At 57.3% G+C, this 20836-nt stretch overlaps 2 protein-coding genes across 6 annotated transcripts in view; one reads left to right on the top strand and one right to left on the bottom strand.

Moving 5' to 3' along the window:
• The window catches only part of CHD2 (chromodomain helicase DNA binding protein 2), a 94514-nt gene extending 90199 nt beyond the window's left edge, over nucleotides 1-4315 (top strand). For 4 of the 5 annotated variants that reach the window (XM_064480547.1, XM_064480548.1, XM_010975715.3 and 1 more), the window contains one exon: nucleotides 756-4315. In XM_064480547.1, the coding sequence (XP_064336617.1) occupies nucleotides 756-1089 (334 nt within the window). In that variant the 3' untranslated portion in view covers nucleotides 1090-4315. The remainder of the gene's footprint in view (nucleotides 1-755) is intronic. The other variant, XM_064480549.1, reaches the window with a different exon arrangement.
• Nucleotides 4316-14583: 10268 nt separating this feature from the next.
• RGMA (repulsive guidance molecule BMP co-receptor a) overlaps nucleotides 14584-20836 on the bottom strand; it is a 41581-nt gene continuing 35328 nt past the window's right edge. Inside the window, exon 4 of the mRNA XM_031440502.2 lies at nucleotides 14584-16734. Coding sequence (XP_031296362.2) covers nucleotides 16024-16734 — 711 coding nt within the window. The 3' untranslated portion in view covers nucleotides 14584-16023. The remainder of the gene's footprint in view (nucleotides 16735-20836) is intronic.

The raw sequence follows: 20836 nt of genomic DNA, 5'->3' as shown, positions 1-20836 counted from the left end.
CCAGCATTTGTTTTCTATTTTTTGAGTGCAGCCATCCTAATGGGTGTGAGATGGTATCTCATTGTAGTTTTGATTTGCATTTCCCTAGTGATTAATGCTCATTAAAGATGTTGAGCATCTTTTCATGTGCTAAGTAGCCATTTGTGTATCTCCTTTGAAGAAATGTCTGTTGAAGTGCTTTGCCCATTTTTTTAACTGGACTGTTTGTCTTTTTATTGTTGCTTACACAAACTCTCTGTTAATAGTCTAACAAGCAGTTTGCCATGGCTCTGACTAAAAATTTTTAATATTCTTCACATTGAGTCAATTTAAAATAATTTAATTAACCCGGTCCTTATTGTTGGCTATTAAGGTTGATTGTAATTTTTCCTGTTACTAATAACTTGCAGAATCATTTTTGTGGCTCTTTTTCTCCTGGGCTGGGTCAAGGAATATGAAAATGTTTGTAGATCTTGCCAGTTTTCCTGAAGGGCATATGAGTTTACAAAGCCATCAGTGATTCAAGTGTGTACTTGTTTCACTGCAGGCTTGGTGAGGCTTATGTCATTTCGTAGGCTGTGTTTTGCCAATAAGTATAAAATAGCCCTTTGTTACTATTCCAGTTTTGTTTTTTCGGTTTCTGGTAATGTAAGTATTTGCCTCTGAGTCCTTGGAAGTGTCCTTCAATGTGAATGCACGAGTAAGAGTCAGTGGACGATGAAGGAGGGTGGGAATCCGGCTTTCGTCTTCAGCTGATCCTTGAATGTCTGTTTCAGGCACCATCACGACTCCAAGCGGAGGCGATCCGATGAATTTAGGCCTCAGAATTACCACCAGCAGGATTTCCGACGAATGTCTGATCACCGCCCCCCGATGGGCTACCATGGCCAGGGACCCTCGGACCATCATCGCTCTTTCCACACAGACAAGTTGGGGGAGTATAAACAGCCCCTGCCCCCGCTGCACCCCGCAGTCTCAGATCCTCGCTCGCCCCCTTCTCAGAAGTCTCCTCACGATTCCAAGTCACCCCTGGATCACAGATCTCCTTTGGAGAGATCACTAGAACAGAAAAACAACCCAGATTATAACTGGAATGTTAGGAAAACATAAAGGACAGCTTGGAAAGAAGGGGAGAGCGAGAGTCATAAGCACCTGGATGTTTTTGGTCTGATCCCACAGGAGCCAGGCATCTAGACCAGCGAGTGGAGTTTCTGGACACGCTGCTGCCGTCAGCTCGCCGGCTGGAGGAGCACTTCAGGGAGTGGAGGCTTTGATTCGGTCACCACTCCTGCACTTTGCACCCCATCCCATTCCAGCCTGGTCCTGGCCTCCCACTCTGATGGGTGCTAGGAGGAAGAGGGGACTTCCTGTGTGCCAGTTTCACAGGCTGTCTCCCAGTGAAGGAAGAAGGGATCTCGGAGCCGTGAACGTTTTATTGCCAGGGTCAGTGCGCCCTGGACCTCGGTGCGGGGGTCGGGGAAGGAGCGTGTGCATGAGGGCTGCTGGGACCTGCTGGACAGCACGTGACTTGCTTCACTCGGACGTGACAGATGCTGCTGACGGGGAGTGGGGCGTAGGGGCGAGCGGGTGGGGTCTCATGTCATAGGACTTGAAGGGGAGCAGGTACCCCCCTCGAATGTGTTCTTGGGAGAAAATCATGCTCAGGCCTCATTATGTGACACCTGTGGTGCGGGGTGGGGTGGGGTGGGTGGGGGGAACAGAGAAGGGGAAGCAGTTTCCACGACAGCCACTTCCCCACCAACACTAGATTTTCCCACACTGTACATTTCAAAGGTTTGGTCTCCCACATGGGCCTCATTTGCCCCCTGTGCCAGGGAAGGTCGGGTCTGTGCAGTGACTTTTGAGGACTGAGGCGGCACTGGAGTTGGCGTGGGTTGGTTGGGAGCGGGCTGAATGTCGGGGTTAGGGAGTGGGGTGGGGGGAGCGTGGCTGGGGCACTGGAATCCCTGGTGGACTTCCGATTCCTGTGATGAGCGGTGAGGTACCGGGCCTGGAGTGGAGGGGGAAGCGGAAGCAGACTTGCTGGCGGGCTGGATGCTGGCCAGACCAGGCCGGGGGTGCTGGGGAGGGGGCGGACGGGTTCCCAGCGCGGGAGGTGGCAGTGCGGCCAGCGGGGGAGGCTTCAGCGTGGCAGTGGGTCGGTGTCTGCTGCTGCATCTTGGTTCCCTTTGCGCAGCTTGCAGAAGTAGGTTACGCGGAATCACACGTCTCCTGCCGCTTGTGGTGGGTAGACAGATAAAACTTAGTTACCTGTGGTGAACACGTTTCCACTGCTAGTTGGACGTCGTTAGAATTGAACCCTTTTAGAGTGAGATCAAGTTAAGAGGAAGCCTAAGTTAATTTTTTTCCAGAACAGGAAGCATCCAGGGACAGGGTGACTGAGCTGTAGATAGTAAGGGTCACACTAGAGTCAAATTGAGTCAGGACGGGAGGCAAGGTGGTTGTGTCAACTAGGCAGGCTCCTTTCATTTCACTGGTTCTGGGGCCTTCCATCCTGTTCATTTTATACAGAGCTTGCCAGTATTGTTAAGAGTGTCCAGAGGCCTTTCTAGATGGAGACAGACTGACTGACTTGAACATACAGTGTGCCTGTAAGCGTCCAGGCTCAGAGCTGGTGGAAACCCTTCCACTGGGCGTTCACAGGGTTAAACTCCCCATCCTTACCCGTGGGGACTTCATAAAATCATCATCACTTTCTTGCTGGTGTCCTGGGCAGCACCATTAATGCCTTTACCAGGACCCTCCCATGTGGCATCACCCAGTGGAGCAGAGGTCTCTGCTGGGCTGTCGCTCTGTGCTACACAGGGCATCCTCCAGCTTGTCTGGGCGGAAGTCCACGGGAGAGACCAGGTCCGCAAAGCTTGTGTGGGGAGCTCAGAGGGCCCACCACCTCCTAGCCTGTCTCCTCCTGGCACTTGGGGTCGGTCATCCTGGGCCTGTACGATGCGTGCCCAGAGCAGAGCCCGAGGGACCGCAGAGGCGCCCCTGGCCACTGTCACCCCACTGAGGACGTGTGAGATCGCCCAGTGGGAGGAGATGGGAAATCACATTTGCTTTGGCCACAGGTCGAGCTCTGGTTGACAGGACTGACATACCTTGTGTTGGCGCTGCCTAGGCCAAAGAGGAAGGGTGGGCCGGCTTGCTGGTCCTTGAGCCATTCGACGTTGGTGGGGGTGGACAGGGAGCGCCCAGCATGACTTCCCCGTGGGAAGTCAGGTCGCGTCCTCCAGTAGGGCGGCCCTTCCTTTCATTTAGAGGAGGCCACAAGGAGTCATTGGAGGGCCTGCATTTCAGTCCTCACCAAGGTTTTATTTTCTCTATAGTCGTTAATAGATGTGAGTTACTCCCAAAGATGTCTCATGAGGAAAAAGGAGCTCTTTTCACGTTCAGGACTTTTGGTGCCATATGATGTAGCAGAAGGCAGTATCCGCCAGACCAGTGTTAAACTGAGGATGAGGAGTGCAGTATCCCCACGCAGTGTCTACGCGAGGCCTTGGAGTGTGTTTGAAGAGGGGTTGGGAGAACAGAGGCATTTCCTTGTGGCCCTAAGTCAGTATGAATATGCTTAGATCAAAAACAGAAGTTTGCACAGGTAGAAACTCTGGCTTGTGGATGGGAGACGCTGCCCCCGAATGTGAGGGTGATACTCCATGGAGCCTGGCTTTCAGAGGTTTAACTACTAGGTAGAAATAGGGACTGAGAAAGAGGGGAGTTGGTACCACCCAAACCCAAACAGGCTTCACGCGTATGTCCCAACCCTGGTGAGGTGCCCCCAGATGCGTCCCCACGGGCTGCCAGAGACGGCCAGAGGGAAACAGCCGGGCTCTCCGCGGGGCCTGCGCTCACAGCCCTGGGCCCTCCTTGTAGTCATTCCTCCCGCCCTTCATCGGGAAAGCAGGACACTTGTCACATCGTGCTGCAGACACTAGCCTGGTACCTGCAAGCCGCATCAGGGTGCGCGGTGCAAACGCAATTCAGTTCCGAATTCACACGGCAACGCTGAAATCCTACAGACCAAAACCTACTCGTCAGCAGGAGCAGTGGCCCGGGGCCCAGCGCCAGTGGTCCTCCTGCCTGTCTGAGGGCTGCCGGCTCGGGCGAGGAGAGCCAGGCCGAGGGTCCAGGCTGCTTTAGTCCATCTGTGCCCCACTCAGTTGGGGACAGATGGGTTTTCTTTATTGTAAAATTGTGGACTTTTAAAAACCTGTTGACTAAACATTAATTTATATTTGTGAAAAATGCCACTGTCCTAGTGATTTCTGATGTAAATAATGTTGTTTATATAGTATGTATTAAATTTTCCTACATTGTAAAACTGCTGTACTTTTGATTCTTGTATATTAAAAAGTGTTACTAAGGATTTTTAGAATTGGGCGAACACGTTGCATTGCATCGGCGCGACCTGTGACCGTCCCGGCCGCCTCGCCTCCTTTCCTCTGGTCGCTGGGTCATCAGGGCTGTTTGACAGCTTGTGAAATGGAGATTTTTAAAGTTACATTCCCTCCCTGCCCCACCCCACCCGGCACCAGCTGTGGTGGGTGCGGGACCTTACCCAGCAGACTAGCATTATCTCCTAGTGGCTGAGGTTAACGGTCCCTGGCCAGCGCTGTCTTCTAAGCCCCGCGTCCCGCACTTGATGCTGCCCCGGAGGAGCTGCCGCCAGGAGGGAGCAGGGCCGCCCTCAGTTTGCTATATTGGTCTAGCCGGGGAGGTCCCTGTGAGACCAGGCCGGTCGGTGCCCATCCAGGCGGGGGTCCCGCAGCCCCCTCCCTCTATCCAAGGAAATAAAAACACCGTGCCTGCCAGCCTGCAGCCTTGAGGGTAATTGTAGAGTTGGGTTGTATATTCTTGAAGGGGGAAAGAGCACTTCATAATGGAAAGACTGACACAAATGATGTTAACTTGAGCAATTTGGCAGAGGGGCCACCCTGCGCCTGCGAGGCCCAGACGGAGGAAGGGTGGCACAGCCTGCGGGCGGGGAGCCGTCTGAATAGGAGTCGGAGAAAGTCGGCCAGGCCCAAGGGCTTTCACTGCTACTTAAGTGACTCTGAGACCAAACTTCAGTCTTGGTGAAGCTCTTAATTCTTGATGCCAAGTAAACCCCGTGTGTCCGCTCAGCGTTGGGGTTAGTTCCTGTGACTGTTGGCCCGGGACCCTTGGCTGCAGGGCTCCCACCCGCCAGCCCGCCTGTGCTGGGGTTTTAACACGTGTAGTTGGTGTCAAAAGACTCAGAGAAGAGCCCAGGGTTCTTCCTTCCGATAAACTTAACAGACAATCGTGTTGCAACTCACAGCTCGGCTGGAACAGCTTTGGGAAACTTTAAGAACAAGTGTAATAATCAGCTTGTGATTTACAATAGCAACCAGGCTGCTAAACTGACCGCTGCCAAAACGCCTGCCTTTTACTGGAAGGAGCAGGCCCAGGCCCCTCCCTGCTCCCTGGCAGGGCCTCGTATGTCTGGCATCCAGGCAAGTCCTCCCCAATTAGCGCCAACAGAAAGGTCACTTACTGAAACAGTGGCTCTGGGTTCCAACCTGTGGCTCTTAAAGGAGCAGGACCAGGTTTGCCTCAGAGCAGCCCTGCCATCACGTTTTGAGGTTGGAAACCCACTTGGCCTGTGTCACCTCCTAACCTGCCTCTTGCATCTGCTCTGTCAAGTGGGGAAGAGACATGGCCCGGCTTATCCTGTAGAAACCAGGGCTCTGGTGGTGCTGCCCCCACTGCTGGTGGTGAGGCCCTTCCCTGGGCTGGGTTTTGGAGGTTCCTGGTCAGTTCTGGGCTGGGTGACAGAGCTTTGTGTGGAACACAGGCAAGTCCCTGACCTACAGGCTTCTGACCTCGAAGATGCACAGAATAGCAGCCACTTCTTGCGGCCGGAGCTGCCTCACGAGGTTTCGCATGTGTTATCTCTTTCTTAATTTCTTTTGTGACCCAAGAGAGAATTGTTACCAAAGCATTGTCCCCACTGACCCCATGCCCTGGGGTGGCCTTGGGGGGCAGGGATGGTCTAGGAGGCGGGTAGGGAAGTCTGTGGCTTGCCCGTCCCTCCCTGTGTGCTGTAGGGCAGGTAACCCTTTTACCTTCATTTGCTCATAGAGGAGGCAGCTCTTAGGGTTAATGTGTTTTGGAAGTGAGAGCTCCAATAGCAGAAAAGGAAAAGGTTTGTTAGACCCCGGGGGCCACCCAGAAGGAGGCAGCGTTCATCAGTCCTTGGGTGGGGAAGGCACGGGTTGAGGAGGGGAGGCTGGGTTTACCTCGGACTCCGCAGCCCTCATCCTGGAGCCAGCCAGACAATGGAAGCCGGGGAGGGGGGCTTCTGCAAAACCTGCTCTGGGTGGAGATTAAACCCCAGGGGGAGGGCCCAGCAGGGACCAGAACCATCTAGACGTGGAGGCAGAGACAGGCCCCCTCAAGGCTCACAGTCTGCCGGGGGAGACACACCTGGGACTAGACCGTCGCACGAGAGAGAGGTTTCCCCTGTGGGCCAGGCCCTGGTCTGGGTGCTGTGGACATGCACATGGTGAACCAGACGAGAGCCTGCCCTCTCTGATTTTCTGGTTGGGGGACTAGGGAGGCAGACCCCAGACAAGCAAACAATAGAGGACAAAAGGTCACATAAATGCCAGGGAGAGAAGAGCCAGGAGGTAAGCAGAGGGACAGGGCACTGGAGGCTGAGCCTTGGGGAGGGGGTGCGGGAAAGGGGAGGATCAATGGCAGGCGTGGGTCTGGGAGGCGGACAGACCTGGCTTCGAATCAGCTGACACTCTTGGGCGAGTTCGCTGCCTCTCCAAGCCTCCAAACACAAAACAGGGTTCACGAGAACCCCTTGCCAGGTGTGTAGCGTGAAGAGGGTCACTGAGGGGACCCCCACGATGAGCTCGGCATCTGTTGATGTTATCAGAGAGGGAGGCTTGGATGTCCCGAGTCACTGGAGAACTGCGCGTGGGAGAGACCACTCTTGCCGCCCCAACTGGGGTCGGCCTTGTGTTTTGGGATCAGCTCCCGTTCTCTGACGGAGGTCCCTGAGTGGGTGTGATTCTAGAACTGTCCTGCAGAGGGCAGCAGATTTCCACTACAAACAGCCAGCGTGCAACGTTGGGAAGGCTCAGCCCTCACTCCCCTGCCCCCGGGGTGCCACTCCCCTAGGCTGCGACCCTGCACCGGAGCTAGAGGCATGGAGACACCTTGCCCCTGTTGGAAGTGTGACAGGGGTGGGGAATAGGAGGGGGCAGAGGCTACCGGGAGAGGCCAGCCTCACCTGCCTCCGCCAGCAGGAGGCCCAGAGGCAGTGCTGACCTGCCGACGCCCAGCTTGGCTGACTGTCGGCCTTGCAGCACCTCACTTCCGGCCACCCTTCAGGGATGCATAGGCTCCTCCAGGTCCAGCTTCTCCTCCCCTCTACCTCGGTGGGGCAGCGGGAGGGGCTGCCCTGAGCCACAAGGCCCAGATCACTCTGCTGCTCCTGGTGATGCTCACCTTAACACTAAGCTTGCCGGTTTGGGTCCATGCCCCTCTACCACCTGCCCTACTGGCCGCTCTGATCGTCTGTCTCCTTGAGCCCCCTGACTGCAGCCAGCCCAAACTGCTCCAGCAGCCTCAGATCCTGCGGGTCTGCTTCCAGGCCACTGTCCCCTTCCTCCTGCATCACCTCTGGCTGCCTGCTGACTCGTTCATCCTCAGGATTCAATCCAAGCTCAGTTTCCTCTGAGGAGACTTCTCTGGCCCTGCTGTCCGCCCACCCCACATTCCGTTCCTGTCTGTCCCTTCCCTGTGCCCACAGATGCCATCAGGGCCCCCGGCATAGTCTGCTGCACCCATGTTGTCATAGCCACCACACCCCCCCAAGAAAAGTGGGGCTCCCAGTGGGGACCAGTTTCCCTCCATCTCCAGCTCTGAGTTCTGCCTCCACATGGGCTATGTAGGGGCGGGGGTTGGAGCCCTCTCTTGTAAGGTGACCCAAGAGGGTACCGGGAAGAGGGAGACTGGGGTGCTCCCTTCCCCGGGGGCTGAGCCGGCTAGGGGCTCAGGCTGGAGTTCAGGTCCCAGTCGGCAGGCCTCCTGGACCAGGGGGACGTTTAAAGCAGTTAGAAGCCAGTTCTGGGCAGTGGAACAACTTCCCCAAGGCCTCCTGCCTGCCGGGTGTTAACCCTTCGTCTGTGGGAGTGTGAGAAGGTCGGGGAGCTGGCGGGAAGGGTGATGCGGCTTTAGAGGCCTGGGGCAAATACTCAGTTGAGGCAATTTCCTAACCATCGTGGTGTTATTTCAGTGCTGCAGTTCTGGGACGGCCCTGCGGGGGCACACACACGACTGCCTTCGCCAAGGAGGGAGGCAGCCCAGGCCCCGAGGCTCGCTGTACAGGGCAGGAGGGTGAAGAGGCGGCAAGGTCTGGGGGTGGCAGCTGCAGGGTGGACGGCAGAGTGGGCTCACACGGGGGCCCCGAGGCCCAGTAAGGAGACCCAGGGCCCTCGCAGCAGCTGGGCTGAGAGCATGGGGTTCGGAGAGACTGTTCATCTTCGGGTCAGGCTGCACCCCAACTGCTGTGACCTGGGACAGGTTTTAACCTCTCAGGGGGGATCCAGGGTCACCCACTTGCTGGGGGAGCCTTACCTGGCCCATGTGAAGCACATGTGGGGTGAACCATCACCACTGTGGCCGCCTCCTCAGGGCTGCTGGTCCCGAGCATGGGCCGGCCTGGGCCTGGTGACCTGTCCTGAGGTTCAGCCCACACCCTGCCCTCCCTGCTCTGGAGACGCTGGAGATGAAGGCTCTGTGGGCCTCCCTGGCTCTTTTTGGGGCCACCTCCTCCCACATCGTTCTGGGGTCCTGCAGCCCCCAACCCCCAACCAGGGGGGCCTCTCTGCCCTCCCCCCTCCCCCACCCCTCTGTCTACCAGGCACCAGGGCCTCTCCCTTCATGATTTGGGGCCCACAGATGTATGATGGGGAAGGAAGTCCTTAGAGGTCTCTAGAAGAATTTAATTTTGCTAATGTTTTCATTTTGACGAACATCTTTTTCAATCAACTGAAGCAAATCCTGGGTCCTCGGAAAGGGCGAGGAGGAGCCCAGGACTTAAGGGTTGTCCTGGGGCCGAGGTGTCAGGGCTCCTTGCCCCAGGGGGAGAGGGGACCCGGGACGAGGGGCTTCCCAGGGTCTGAGGAGTGAAAGGCAGGGGGGTACAGAGTCACTGCCTGGCACAGACGACAGACAGCTGAGCCGGAGAGAGCCTGGACCCGGATGGCCCCCCCCACGCCGTTCAGTGTCCGCAAAGCATCACCCATGGTTTAAATTAATGCTGCTCAATTGTGGTTTATTGGTTTTATAGTTTTGTATGGGCTTAATTAATAAATGGGTCTTGATTTTATAGTTGAAGGAGCCGTAATTACAAAGATCTGTACTCATCCTCATGAATTAACTTCAGCCCTGCAGGGCCTGGGGTCCCCGGAAAGCATCTGTATATTATGAACCCCAAGCTGCTCATGGCCTAGACTTGTGAGTGAACGAAGCAGCCTGTGTGATGGGTCCACGAGCAGAAGCCACCATCCACAGAGAGTCACTGGGTGCCAGGCTCTGTGGCTGTACTGTGTTTTCTTGTTTAGTCCTCACACACACAAAATTTCTTTGAGGTTGGATTTATCCCCATTTCTCAGTTGGGGATCCTGAGGCCCAGAGACTGTAAGTGAATTGCTCAAGATCACACAGCTCAGAAGTGGTGGAGCTCAGATTGCAACCCAGCTCCTCCTGCCGCTGAAGCTTGTCCCCACCTCATTCAGTGGCCCCAGTGCCCCTGGACAGTGTTATCTTACCTCCCTGACGGCTCTGTGACCCAGTCCTACTCCTGCCCCGGGACTACGTAAGGAGGCTCAGGAGCAGTGTGTGCCAGCTTAAGGCCTGAGGACTTGTGAGTGAGCTGCGCGAGGACCAGAGCTGCCCCACGTCCCCTGGCTGTCCTCACCTCCATCCCTGCTCTGTTCCACCTCTCACCTGAACAGTCCCGGGAGGGCAGCCACACTCAACTCCTGGGATCACTGCTGTGTCCCCAACACCGAGCACAGCCCCCAACACATCACAGGGCTTCACTGAATGTGTGCAGAATAAATGAACGTGTCCCCAAAATCTAGACCGCGACCAGGGCTCACAGGGGATGCGCCTACCAGTGTTGGTGCCAGGAAGGACAGCAGAGCGAGAAGGCAGGTTAGACCCACATGATCTACATCCAGAGGGAGGGGCCTGGGCACTTCCTTGAGGGACTCACCACCAGCCCCCACCCCAATCATTAGCAGCGGGAAGGATGTGTCAACTCAGCAAGGCAAGTGCTAGCGTCCCCCTGGCTCTGCGCACCTTGGCATTTGGTCTCTGGTGGTCCAGGCCCCGTGCCTTGACTTGAGGGCCACCTGGAAGCCTTGCTCGCCACACCCCTCAGATCGAGGCCCGGCTTCCAGTCACCTGAGCTCTGGGAAGGAGGCGGCTGGAAGGGGCTCCGCCGTGATAAATCAGTCCTTGGAGCAAACACTTGGCAGGGCGCCCGGCACATGGCAGGTATCCAAAAACGGAGCTGTCATGGCATTGGCTGGGGTGACTCCAGTCTCCAGGCATTCGGGAGTGGGGTCCACACCTGCAGGATCAAGTCTGGGATTGCCAACACGGCCTCCCCCCACCTGGGACAGCTGATGGCCGTCCCTGGACTGGTGACCCAGCCCAAAACCCACAGCACCCCTGGGCCATCTCCTCCTTTGACCCCAAGCCTCTCAGGCTTCAGACCAGGGGGACCCTCTCTCCTGTCCCTTCTCTTCACGGTCCACCTTCGTTTGGTGGATGAAGAACCGCCTGCAGATCACGTGGCCAGCAAGTGGCAAGGCCACAGCTTGAAGGGGACTCTTTCTAGTCTACAGAGGTTCCACTACATCGTCTGGTAGCTGGGGGAGTTAACATGCCCCACCCAGGTTTCCCTGCTATTCTTTTAAGTAAAATTTTTCAAATTTAGCATCATTATCCCCATCAGAATCAAGACTTTGGTTCATGCATAATTGGATATTTATGAGCATGATATTAAGCTCAATCTTAGAGAAGCCAGCTGTCTTTTCCCAAGGGTGTGGCCCAGGCCACCTAACCCACGGGGCTGCCAAGATTCTCTGCTCGGGCACGGCCTTCAAACATCTTCACCTCCCTCACAACAGCCAGGAGACCCCTGCCAGGCCTCTTACCAACCATGGCTTCGCAATCGACTTGGGCAACTACAAATAACACTTCCCTTTGTTTGGGAGGTTTATGTTGAACCCTTCACTCCTTACAAATTTGCTCTTGGAATTTTCACCATTTAGATTTAAAAATTAAGAACAGTCCAGCTACGTGCGGATACTGGTGTCGGTTTCCCAGAGCCACTCCCCACCTGGTCCCCTTGGTCTCAGTATGTATTACTCCGGCTTTCCCCGGAGCCCAGCCCCCACACCTGGAGGCAGCATCTTGGTTCTCTCTCAAATTCTTTCACTCCCCAAACCCTGCCAGCTCCATCTGCACATTAAACTCCAAAGCCCATCGTCCGCATCATCTCTGGCTTTGCCTCTGACATCCCACCTCTGACTGGCTTCGTGCTGCAGCCCCTGACCATCTCCCCTGATGGTCCCACTCTTTCCTGCAGTGATTCCTTTGAAACCAGAGTCAGGCCCATCTCTCCATGCTCAAAGCCTGCTGGCGGCTTCCTAGGGCAACTGGAATAACTAGGCCTTCCCTGCCCCGGCCACTTTGTGGCCTCACTCTGGACCCTGGTCTGTCCACTCACTGCTCCCCAGTCACATTGCTTCCTGCTGCCACTAAACTCTCTGGGCTGCTGCTCTCAGGGCCTTTGCACTCACCATCCTTTCCATGGAGAACACTCTCCCCAGATCTTTGCACGGCCTGTTCCCCAGATTCACGCAGGTGAACTAGTCAGAGGTCCCTGCTGACCTCACAGGAGAGGGAGGCTCCTCCCCACCCTCCCCTAGTCTGGGGTGCATCTGTCTCCGAACCTTTGCCCCATGAACCCTTTTCTTCATGTCGCTGTCACCATGGGGCACTCACTTCCAGAAGTGCTTAGTGACGGACCTGTGTCTCCAACGAGAACGCAAGCTAGCGTGCACGTGCCTCTGCTGTGCCTCCCAGCACCAGCGATCCTGAAAGCGGTATCCGATGAACCAAGGAACACAGGCAATCACAAAGGGAGATGATGGCCGTTTCTGGCGGCCTCCCGGCGCTGCCCGGGCGCGCCAGGGCCCATGTGCGAGGCAATTTATGAGCGTTAGCTCATTGGAGTTCTGTCATGGCCTTGGGAGGCTGGTACTCATAATTCCATTTTACAAATAAGGAATCTAAGGTTCAAAAAATCCAAGGGAGACCACACAGTCAGCGACAGGCAGAGGCAGTCTGGAGGCCAAGTCGGCCTGCCGCCCAAGACCAAGTGCCACCCCTGCTCCACCCGCCGGCTGGCTGGCCCGACTCTGACGAGCCCCCCTCTGGCCTGGCTCCAGCGGGTCTCTGTCCAAGTGTTCTGGTGATCATTTTCATCCCCAGATTTGCCCCCTGCATTATAAATGACTCGCATTGATTTGTTTCTGGTAGCTCCTTGTCTCCCGTCTTCTATTCTGACAAATTCTGCTTCACCAAGCGGGATATCCGGGAGTTCTCGCCGCTGCGTGTGCCTCCAGGCCACCCGGCCGGGCCGAGCTGCGCAGAGTCTCTGCTCCAGACCCGGCCCGCCCAGCAAGATGACCCTACTTCTTGGGGACCACGGAGCTCGAGACTCTGTTCCATATTCACGATGAATGCAAACTTCCATGTTCACCAGCAGCATAGTACTTGGAAAAGAATTCCAGCAGGTTAAGTTCAGGGTCCTGAACGAATTCCAACCCAAGACTAGTTTCTGGCAAGTGCCGTAGCATTTTCACCTGATGGTGAATGAGACATTTTTTTTCCCCTCCCGTGTGCCCTGGCTTCTCAATAATGTGTTCTTCTGTGCTGGCCAAGGGCCAACAGGGGTGTCAACACCTCCCCACCCCCAACCCCCAAGTGAGTAATTTATTTCATCCCAGTTGCTAGCGAGGATGAGTCTGGGCGACTAGGTAAGGTGCGTGGGGGTGGTCCAGCCTGGTTTTGTCCCTTCCAGGCTGGTTTCGTCCCTTCCAGGCTGATTTCTCCCTCCCGAAGCCCAGGTTCCCCTGTTCTCTCTGGGAGCCTGTGTAAGAAAAGGAAGTTCTCTCTTCCTATTTTTAGCTTCCTCCTCGGCTTGGGACTGGTGTACACAGTCACTCTCTGGGCTTCTCAGTTCCTCTCCCTACCAAGATTCCAGGGTCCATGTGGCCCTCTCCCCCTCCTTTCACACATCTTCCCACTCAACCCCTCTAGCTTGGGATAAGAATGGCACCAACACTGGACATTCACTGTGTGCCAGGTTCTGTCCTAAGTACTTTACATGAATTAATTCACTGTATCTTCAAACAACTCTATGGGATGGGCAAGCCCATTTTACAGAAGAGGGAATGGAGGCTCAGAGAGGTTAAGTGACTTGCTCAAGGTCACACAGCTAGGAAAGTGGAGAAGCTGAGATGTGGTCTGGCTTAACTCTGCTGCTCATTTAGTATTCACAGCAGGGATTTGGGGGCAAAACAGACCTAAGTGTACATTGTGGCCTTGCCCTTGCTAAGTAACCCTAGGCAAATCAATCCAGCTCCCCGAGCCTCCCTTTTCTCATCTGTAAAATGGGCAGGCATTTGTTCTTGACTCACTGGTAGTTTCAAAAGATAAAATGTGAATACAGCCAGCAGTTAACCTGGCCCCAAAAAAGCTTCGGTCTCTTGCAGGCTGACAGACCCCTCCACAGTGCCATCACCCTATCCCTGGGCTGCGAGCCAGGAGGGGGACCTTTGGGAAGGAAGCAGCCACTCCCAGCTTGGGGGTCCTAGCCTGATGGTAGCAGCAGAGATGGTCTCATCCTGAATCTCAGGCCAGCCCACCCAACCTCATCCCAGAAGGCCCTTCCTTGTCCCTCCACCATGTGGCCATCTGTCTTCCAGATGGTTCCAGCTCTGCAAGGGAACCTGGACCCCTCAAGCCCTAAAGATAGCTCATTATAAGGAGAAAAAGTAATTTTAGAGAAGCATGAGGATTTGGTTGTTACACTGCTTCACCTTCTGCAGGCATTCACAACACTCAGCTCACACATGCACACGCACTGTCCCCCACCCCAGGTACACACACTGTAATGGGACACCTACCACCAAAGTCAACCCTCCACCCTCAAAGGAACCAAAGCCTGTTCAGAAAACAAACTCCAACACGTAGTCCAAAAGAAAATAACAAAACAAAACCCAAACTTTACTTGCATTTAGCCATTAATAAATAATTTACAGTATGTACATGTGGCGACACTCCACACAGGTCGCAGACACAGGACGCAGTGAGGGGTCCCCACTTCCAAGCAGAACTCGATCAAACACAACCAAAATAAAGTGCTTCACTTTTGACTTCCAACAGAGGGACCATCTAAAAACCAGCAGGGAGGGGCTGGGCCACGCCTCCCACCCACCTGCCCGCCCACCCGCCCACCCGCCCATGCCCACGGCTTGGCAGGGAGAGAGGACCTCTTGGAGGGGGAGGCAGGGACATCCGCAGCCTCCTGGGCCAGTGTATGAGAGGTCCCGGGGGAACAGCAGAGAGGCTGCCGGGGATGTGGCGGGCGAGTGGGGACAGTGTGGGCCCGTGGGGGCTTCTGGGAGGATCGCCCTCTGGGGCCCAGCCGTACCTTTGGGAGTGGAGCCCAGCCCAGTGCTGGTCCCTGGGGTTCTCTGAAACAGCAGCAGAGGTGGGGCTGGTTCGGGGCTCCTGGGACGGGCAGCCTGGCTGACAAGAGGCTGGAGCCAGGCCCAGCGGCAAGACTCCTGGTTGTGTGGCCACTGGGCTTAAGGGAAAGGCTGAGATGGAGGAGACCCTGCCAGGGACGCTAAGGGCTAAGACCCCTTCCAGAACCTGCTCCTCTCCCCAGAATGCAGACCTGGGTGGACAGGGTGGGGAGGGGGGCTCTGAGAGGCAGGTGAGGAGACAGCAGAGGATCAGGGCAGGCCAGCTGGCCCTATCCACTGGGTCTCCAGCCCACACCCTGTGGCCCCAGCCCCGCTGCCCACAGGCTCCTGCCACCTGCTGGAGAGGAAGGAACAGAAATCAAGGGAGCAGTTCTCTGTTTAGACGTTTAGAAACAAAGACTCGACTTCCTTAGAACAGTAGGGAACAGGGGACAGGAGGGTGGGGGAAGGGCCATCGCTCAGAGCACGTGCCAACATGCGTTGTCCTCCACCTGCAGGGCTGAACCCGCACCCACAGCAGCCGGGGCGCACACGGTGGTCTCTCCCTGGCTCTCAGGGAGGCCATGGGCAGAAAGGCACCGGGAGGGCACAACCTTTTGGCCTAAGGGTTCTATCAGTTTCCTAACGATGCTCAGCAAGCCCTGGGGGTGTCCTCAAGCCCAAGGGGAAAGGATGCCCTGCCTGCCCAGGGGGGTCCAGCCTTGAGGCTGCCTCAGACCCTGGCTTCATGTGTGCGAGTGTGTGTGAGTGTGTGCGTGGGCGTGGGCGCGGGCAGCCCCAGATGCGCGTGCAGCAGTCAGCCGGGCCTGTTTCAGTGCATTGCGAGGGGTGGGGGCAGCTCGACTCTGCCCACGCCCAGTGTCTCTGGCGGGGTGGGGGCTTCGGGCGGGGGCTTGGGCCTGAGGGGCTCTGATTTGCACATTCACACGGCGGGGCGGGCGGAGAGGAGCGGCTCTCCCTCTGCACAGCTCTACTGTCACAAACATCACAGCACCGGTCACCACAACCTTGTCACAGGCCCCGGGGAGGGGAGGGGATGCCCCACGCCCCCAGCCCTTGCCAGCAGGCAGCCCCAGGCAGCTCGGAGGTAACCGTCCCATGTGGCTGGCTGGGTTCCAGACCCCTGCAGGGAGTGCGGGACCACCAGCCCTCGCGTGCAGCCGCCGACCAGCTTGCAGACGCCTGGCTCTCCGTCCTACGCAGCCTCCAAGAGCGCAGGGAGCAGAGTCAGGAGCAGAAGGCTGCTGAAGAGGGGCTGGGGGGCCGAGGGCGGCCCCGCAGAGGCTGCCCGGCCCGGGGGCTCCCGAGTCCTCTCGTACAGGTGCAACTTGTCCTTGTTGGAGTGGAGCATCTTGACGTCCTCCAGCGCGTAGTAGGCGGCCAGGGTGAAGTTCACGTCTCCCGTGGTGAGCAGGTCGAAGACGCAGGCCTGGTAGTAGAGGTCCTCCACGGGCAGCTTCTCCTTACACTTGGCCACGGCCGTCTCGTACGGGAAGGTGTCAGGGGCCGCTGGGGCGGGGCTGGCGGCTGGCGGCCGGCGGGCACCGGGGCCCTCGGCGCGGAAGGCCTGGAAGTCGATCTGCTGGTTGAGGGGGCAGCCCCGCAGGCAGAGGTAGAGGCCCTGGCTGTCCCGGTCTTCCACGGCGTTGACCACCTCCTCGGGCATGCGGACCGCGAAAGTCAGGTAGCGGCCCACCTGGCGGACCACGATGGTGGTGCCGATGTACTTGGCCTGGATCTCCACGTGCTGGCCCGACACCTTCTCCGTGATCTTCAGGCTGTTGGCCCCGTGCTTGTCCCCGCCGTTCTTGGAGCCGTCGGCAAAGGCGGCCGGGAGCTCGTCCATCTCAGCCTGGTACACCTTCTGGTCCACACACTCCTGGAAGTTCTTGAAGATGATGGTGAGCTGCGCGGAAGGGGACAGAGAGAGGGCGTGAGGCCCAGCCCCGTTTTTATGATGCTCTGGACTCCGAGGAAGGATGGCAGGAGCCCCCAGGTGCCCCAGACTGTCCGTCCCCCATTCTGGTCACAGCTCAGTGCCACCTGCACTGTTATGCATTTCATATTTTTCTTTAAAACAATTTGCTTTTTTGCTTAAAATTTTTTTCTGACTAGAAGGGGAACTTCATACTACTACACTAAGTGGGAACCAGTTCATTGACCATAAGCAGAGGTGAACCATAAAAAGAAAAGCCCAGCCAATTAAAAATAAAAGGTCCTTGTCCACTGTAGTGGGCCGAATCATGGCCTCCGAGGTATCAGGCCCTAATCCCTAGAACCTGTGAACGTGTGACCTCATATGGCAAACGGGCTTGTGCAGGTGGGATTACGTTATGGTTACTGAGATGGAGAAGTGAGTCTGGATTTTCCTGGTGGGCCCTAAAAGTGATCACATGCGATCAAAAGGCGGAGGCAGAGGGAGATCTGACCACAGAATAGAAGGCTGCATTTCCATGGAGACAGAGATGATGCGGCCTCAAGCTGAAGGATGCCGGCAGCCCCCAGAGGCTGAAAGAGGTAACAAACAGATTTCCCCCTGGAGCTGCCGGAAGCATCTGCCTTGATGTTAGCCCTGTAAGACCCATTTCAGACTTTCGCCTTCAGAAGTGTAAGGGAGTAAGTTTCTGTTTGAACCACTCGGTTTGTGGTACTTGTTACAGCAGCAATAGGAAATGCATAGGCCCACAACCATCTAACATCACCTCTCACACTGCCAGGGGACCCGCAGCAGAATTCCTGGAAAAGGACTGCAAGCCACTGGCCGAACGTAACAGCAGGTGAAATGGAAAAGGCTGATGTTCAAAGAAAGAACAAGCAAACAAAATCCATGCAGGTGACCAGAGGCCAGCAGAGGCCACCACGGCAGGGCTGCCCCGAGGGGTAACCAGCTGGGCCTTGGAGGTGAGCAGGAGGCACAGGGAGGAGAGGGAGGGGCCGGTCAGCAAAAGGGAGAAGGGGGCTCCAGACTGGGACAGCCAGGGGAGCAGGGAGGCCCTTTTCTGCTGGAGCCTGCAGCTGGGGCAAGGGGAAGCGCTGAGCTGCTAGAGAAGCAGAGGGCTGAGTGGCTCCATCAGTAACTGTCCTCCTGAGAACCACAGACACGCTTGCTACATTCATTACTTCTCGTCCTGTGCGGTGCAGCAGGGCAGGTGACATCACCTCCGATTTACAGATAAGGAAATTCGGGTTCAGAGAGGGAAAGTGACTTGCCCGAGGTCACACAGCGAGCAAGAGGCAGAGGTGGGATTAGGCTCTTGGTTTCCAGTGCCTGGGCATTTCATTGGCCACAGAGCCATAGGGCGGGAGGCTTGGGAGAAGGATAAGAGACAGAAACAGCCCAGGGAATGGTGTGTTTCCCCGGCACCCAGGGTGAAACGTCCGGCTGCTCCTTCCTCCGTAATCCTAACCAGGAAGACTGTATAAGGCGGAGACATGAGGGAAACTGGGAAACGGCCCCGCTGACGTTCCTGCTGCGGGTGCCAGTGGCTTTACCACTGGTGGCTCTGGGTGCCTCTGTGGTCACAGCACCCCCGGGCCCAAGGGCCACTGGAACCTGGACTCCCAGCCCAAAGCCAGGGAGGGAGGCAGGGTGATGGGGGCAAGTCGGTGCCCAGGCTTTTTGGAACCCCCTGCTAAAAGGACCCCCCACCCCAACTTCTGCACGGCCCCTGTACACCACTCCAGGCTTTGTTTGTCCCCTCACCCATGCCACCAAGCCTGGAGAAGAAAAGGCCTCGCCAGCTGGCTCACAAGGCTCCCTGAGGGGTACCATGCCTCCTCATAACATATTAGACCTGGGGGGCTCCAGCAAGGGGCAGGGAGCTGCTGATAACACGTATGGCTGGCCATGGCTGAATTCTCTGCCTGGGAAGCCCGGGGTACATGGCTGTTCAGGGGCATGAAGATGGCCTGGGGTGGCCTGGGGTGGCCTGCGGGCTGAGGGCAGCACCTCAAGGCACTAAGGCAATTTCCTGCCAGGCACCAAAGAGGAGACCCAAGCAACTGTGATGGGGAAGGCTTGGTGGGGAGAGCTGCAGACAGACCTCAGCTCAGGCAGAGGGTAGGGAGAGGCCAGCCGAGACAGGCAGGACCCAGGCCTGGAGCATGTCTGGCTGCAGTTCTGGGGTGGCTGGGGCACAGCCAGGAGGCCTAGGGGGAGGCTGGCAGGGAGTGGCCTCTGCCTGGGGCCTCAGGAACAGGTGCTGAGGACTGGAGAGAGAGGTGGCCCAGAGGCTGCAGAAATTTCAAGGCTGAGCACCCCAACAGGGTGGCAAGAGCTGGGGTGGAGGTGTCCCTGGCTCTGATTCATCACTGCACGGTGGGTCCCCCTGCCCACACCACCAGAGTAAAGCTCAGTGGTGACCAGGCAGGGAGCGTATGAGGAGCCTGAGGCCTTTAGAGGGAACTCAGAGGAGACCCTGGCCCTTCTTACCCTGCTCCTGAGAAATGCAGGGATGAGAGGGTGTTAGGGGCGCACGCAGGCCGCAGTGTGACGCCTGAGAACTCTAGGCACTTGAGGCTTTGTGGGGCCCGCCCTCCATCAGAAAGGTTGAAAGCTGCATTTCTGGACTGCGTTGGTGTGAAGGCTAATACAGTCTAGGTGGGATGACACTGACTTTTCCCTTCTGCCTTGAGAAGAAAGGAAAGCCTCCTCGTGGGCCCTAGAAGCCTCGGGGCCACCATGCTGTGCCTGTGGGGCCTGACAGATGACGGCGGGGTGGGCAGGGGGCACACTCTGGAGTCTTCCCAGGACACAAGGAGGGGCTGGGCTCGGAAGCTGAATGCCGGGGGCCCCGTGCACAGCTCCCTGGGCCCGGGGCTCCCTGGAGGTCATAGGCTGTGGGATGTCCAAGGCGGCTGTAGCCTCTCCATCCCGCCTTGAGTGAGTCCTACGTATTGAACCACAGGGAATGGCTGCCCCCCTCCCGCCCAGACCTACCACTTCACCTGGATCCACCTCCTGCTCCAACCGAGGCTCCTGCCCTGATGTGGAGGCTGCCTGCGGGGGGCCGGGAGGTGGGCCAGCCGGGTGGTCTGGGCGCTGGGTGGTCTTGCCTTTGAGGGAGGGGAATGGGATGAGGGGCTCCGATGTCCCTGCCTGGTGTGCCTGGTGTGCAGGGCCACACAGACACAGAGACACTGGGGGCGGGAAGGGGGGAGCGGCTTTCCAAGGGCCATCAGCCTCCCTGGAACAGGAAAGGCTGGTTTCGCTCTAACCGCCATCTCTCGTGGAGACAGTCTCCTGGAAGGCTGACAGGCCGCTTGACTCTTCTTGGCACCAGTGCCAGGGACTCAACCACAAGTAACAGCATGAAGGGGGCCTGTCGAAAGCCGGGCGGCTCGCTGCCAATGCGGCCACGGGTGCGGCCGCCGCTCCCCTCTGCTGCCCCCCTTCCCGGAGGGGCCCGCGCCCTCTCCACCGCCGGGCAGGGGGCAGAGCCCCGCTTCACTGACAGCTATTTAGGGAGCACTGACTATGTGCCAGGCCTGGGACTGGGGGCTGTGTCCCCAGGAGGGGAGGAAACAGGCCAAGTCCCAGGTTCTCATGGAGCTCACATTCCGGGGGGTGAGGGGTGGTATCACAGACAAGCCGAGCAGTGATGCTGGGTGAGGGGACGTCAGTGCTCCCGGGGGGCCTGCAAGGGGGCTGGGGGAGGGGGGAAGGCAGGGACCCCGGAGTTCCTCTCCTCCCTAAGGCTCAGTTTCCCCACCTGTAAAATGCACAGCTGGCAAGAGGGAGACAGAGCAGGGGGGGGTCAGGGATGGGGTCGGGCAGGGGAGGCAGTCCCCGGGAGCAGGAAGCTGGCTGGGAAACACTAGATCTTGACCCTCCAAAGAACAGAGGGATGGGAAGGGCTGGACCAGCCAACAGCACACTCTCGGGCGGGCACTGCGGCTGAGGGGAGTGGGTTCCTGTGAGCAGGGAGTCAGGCAGAGGGCTCTTGCAGGGGGAGGGGGTACCACAAGAGCCCCCGGCCCGAACACCTCAGAGATAAAAGCCCACATTC

This window comes from Camelus dromedarius, chromosome 29, assembly GCF_036321535.1.
Source record: "Camelus dromedarius isolate mCamDro1 chromosome 29, mCamDro1.pat, whole genome shotgun sequence".
NCBI classification, from domain to species: domain Eukaryota; kingdom Metazoa; phylum Chordata; class Mammalia; order Artiodactyla; family Camelidae; genus Camelus; species Camelus dromedarius.
The sequence above is the reverse complement of the archived record's forward strand: the minus strand, read 5'-3'. Positions and strand labels throughout refer to the sequence as shown.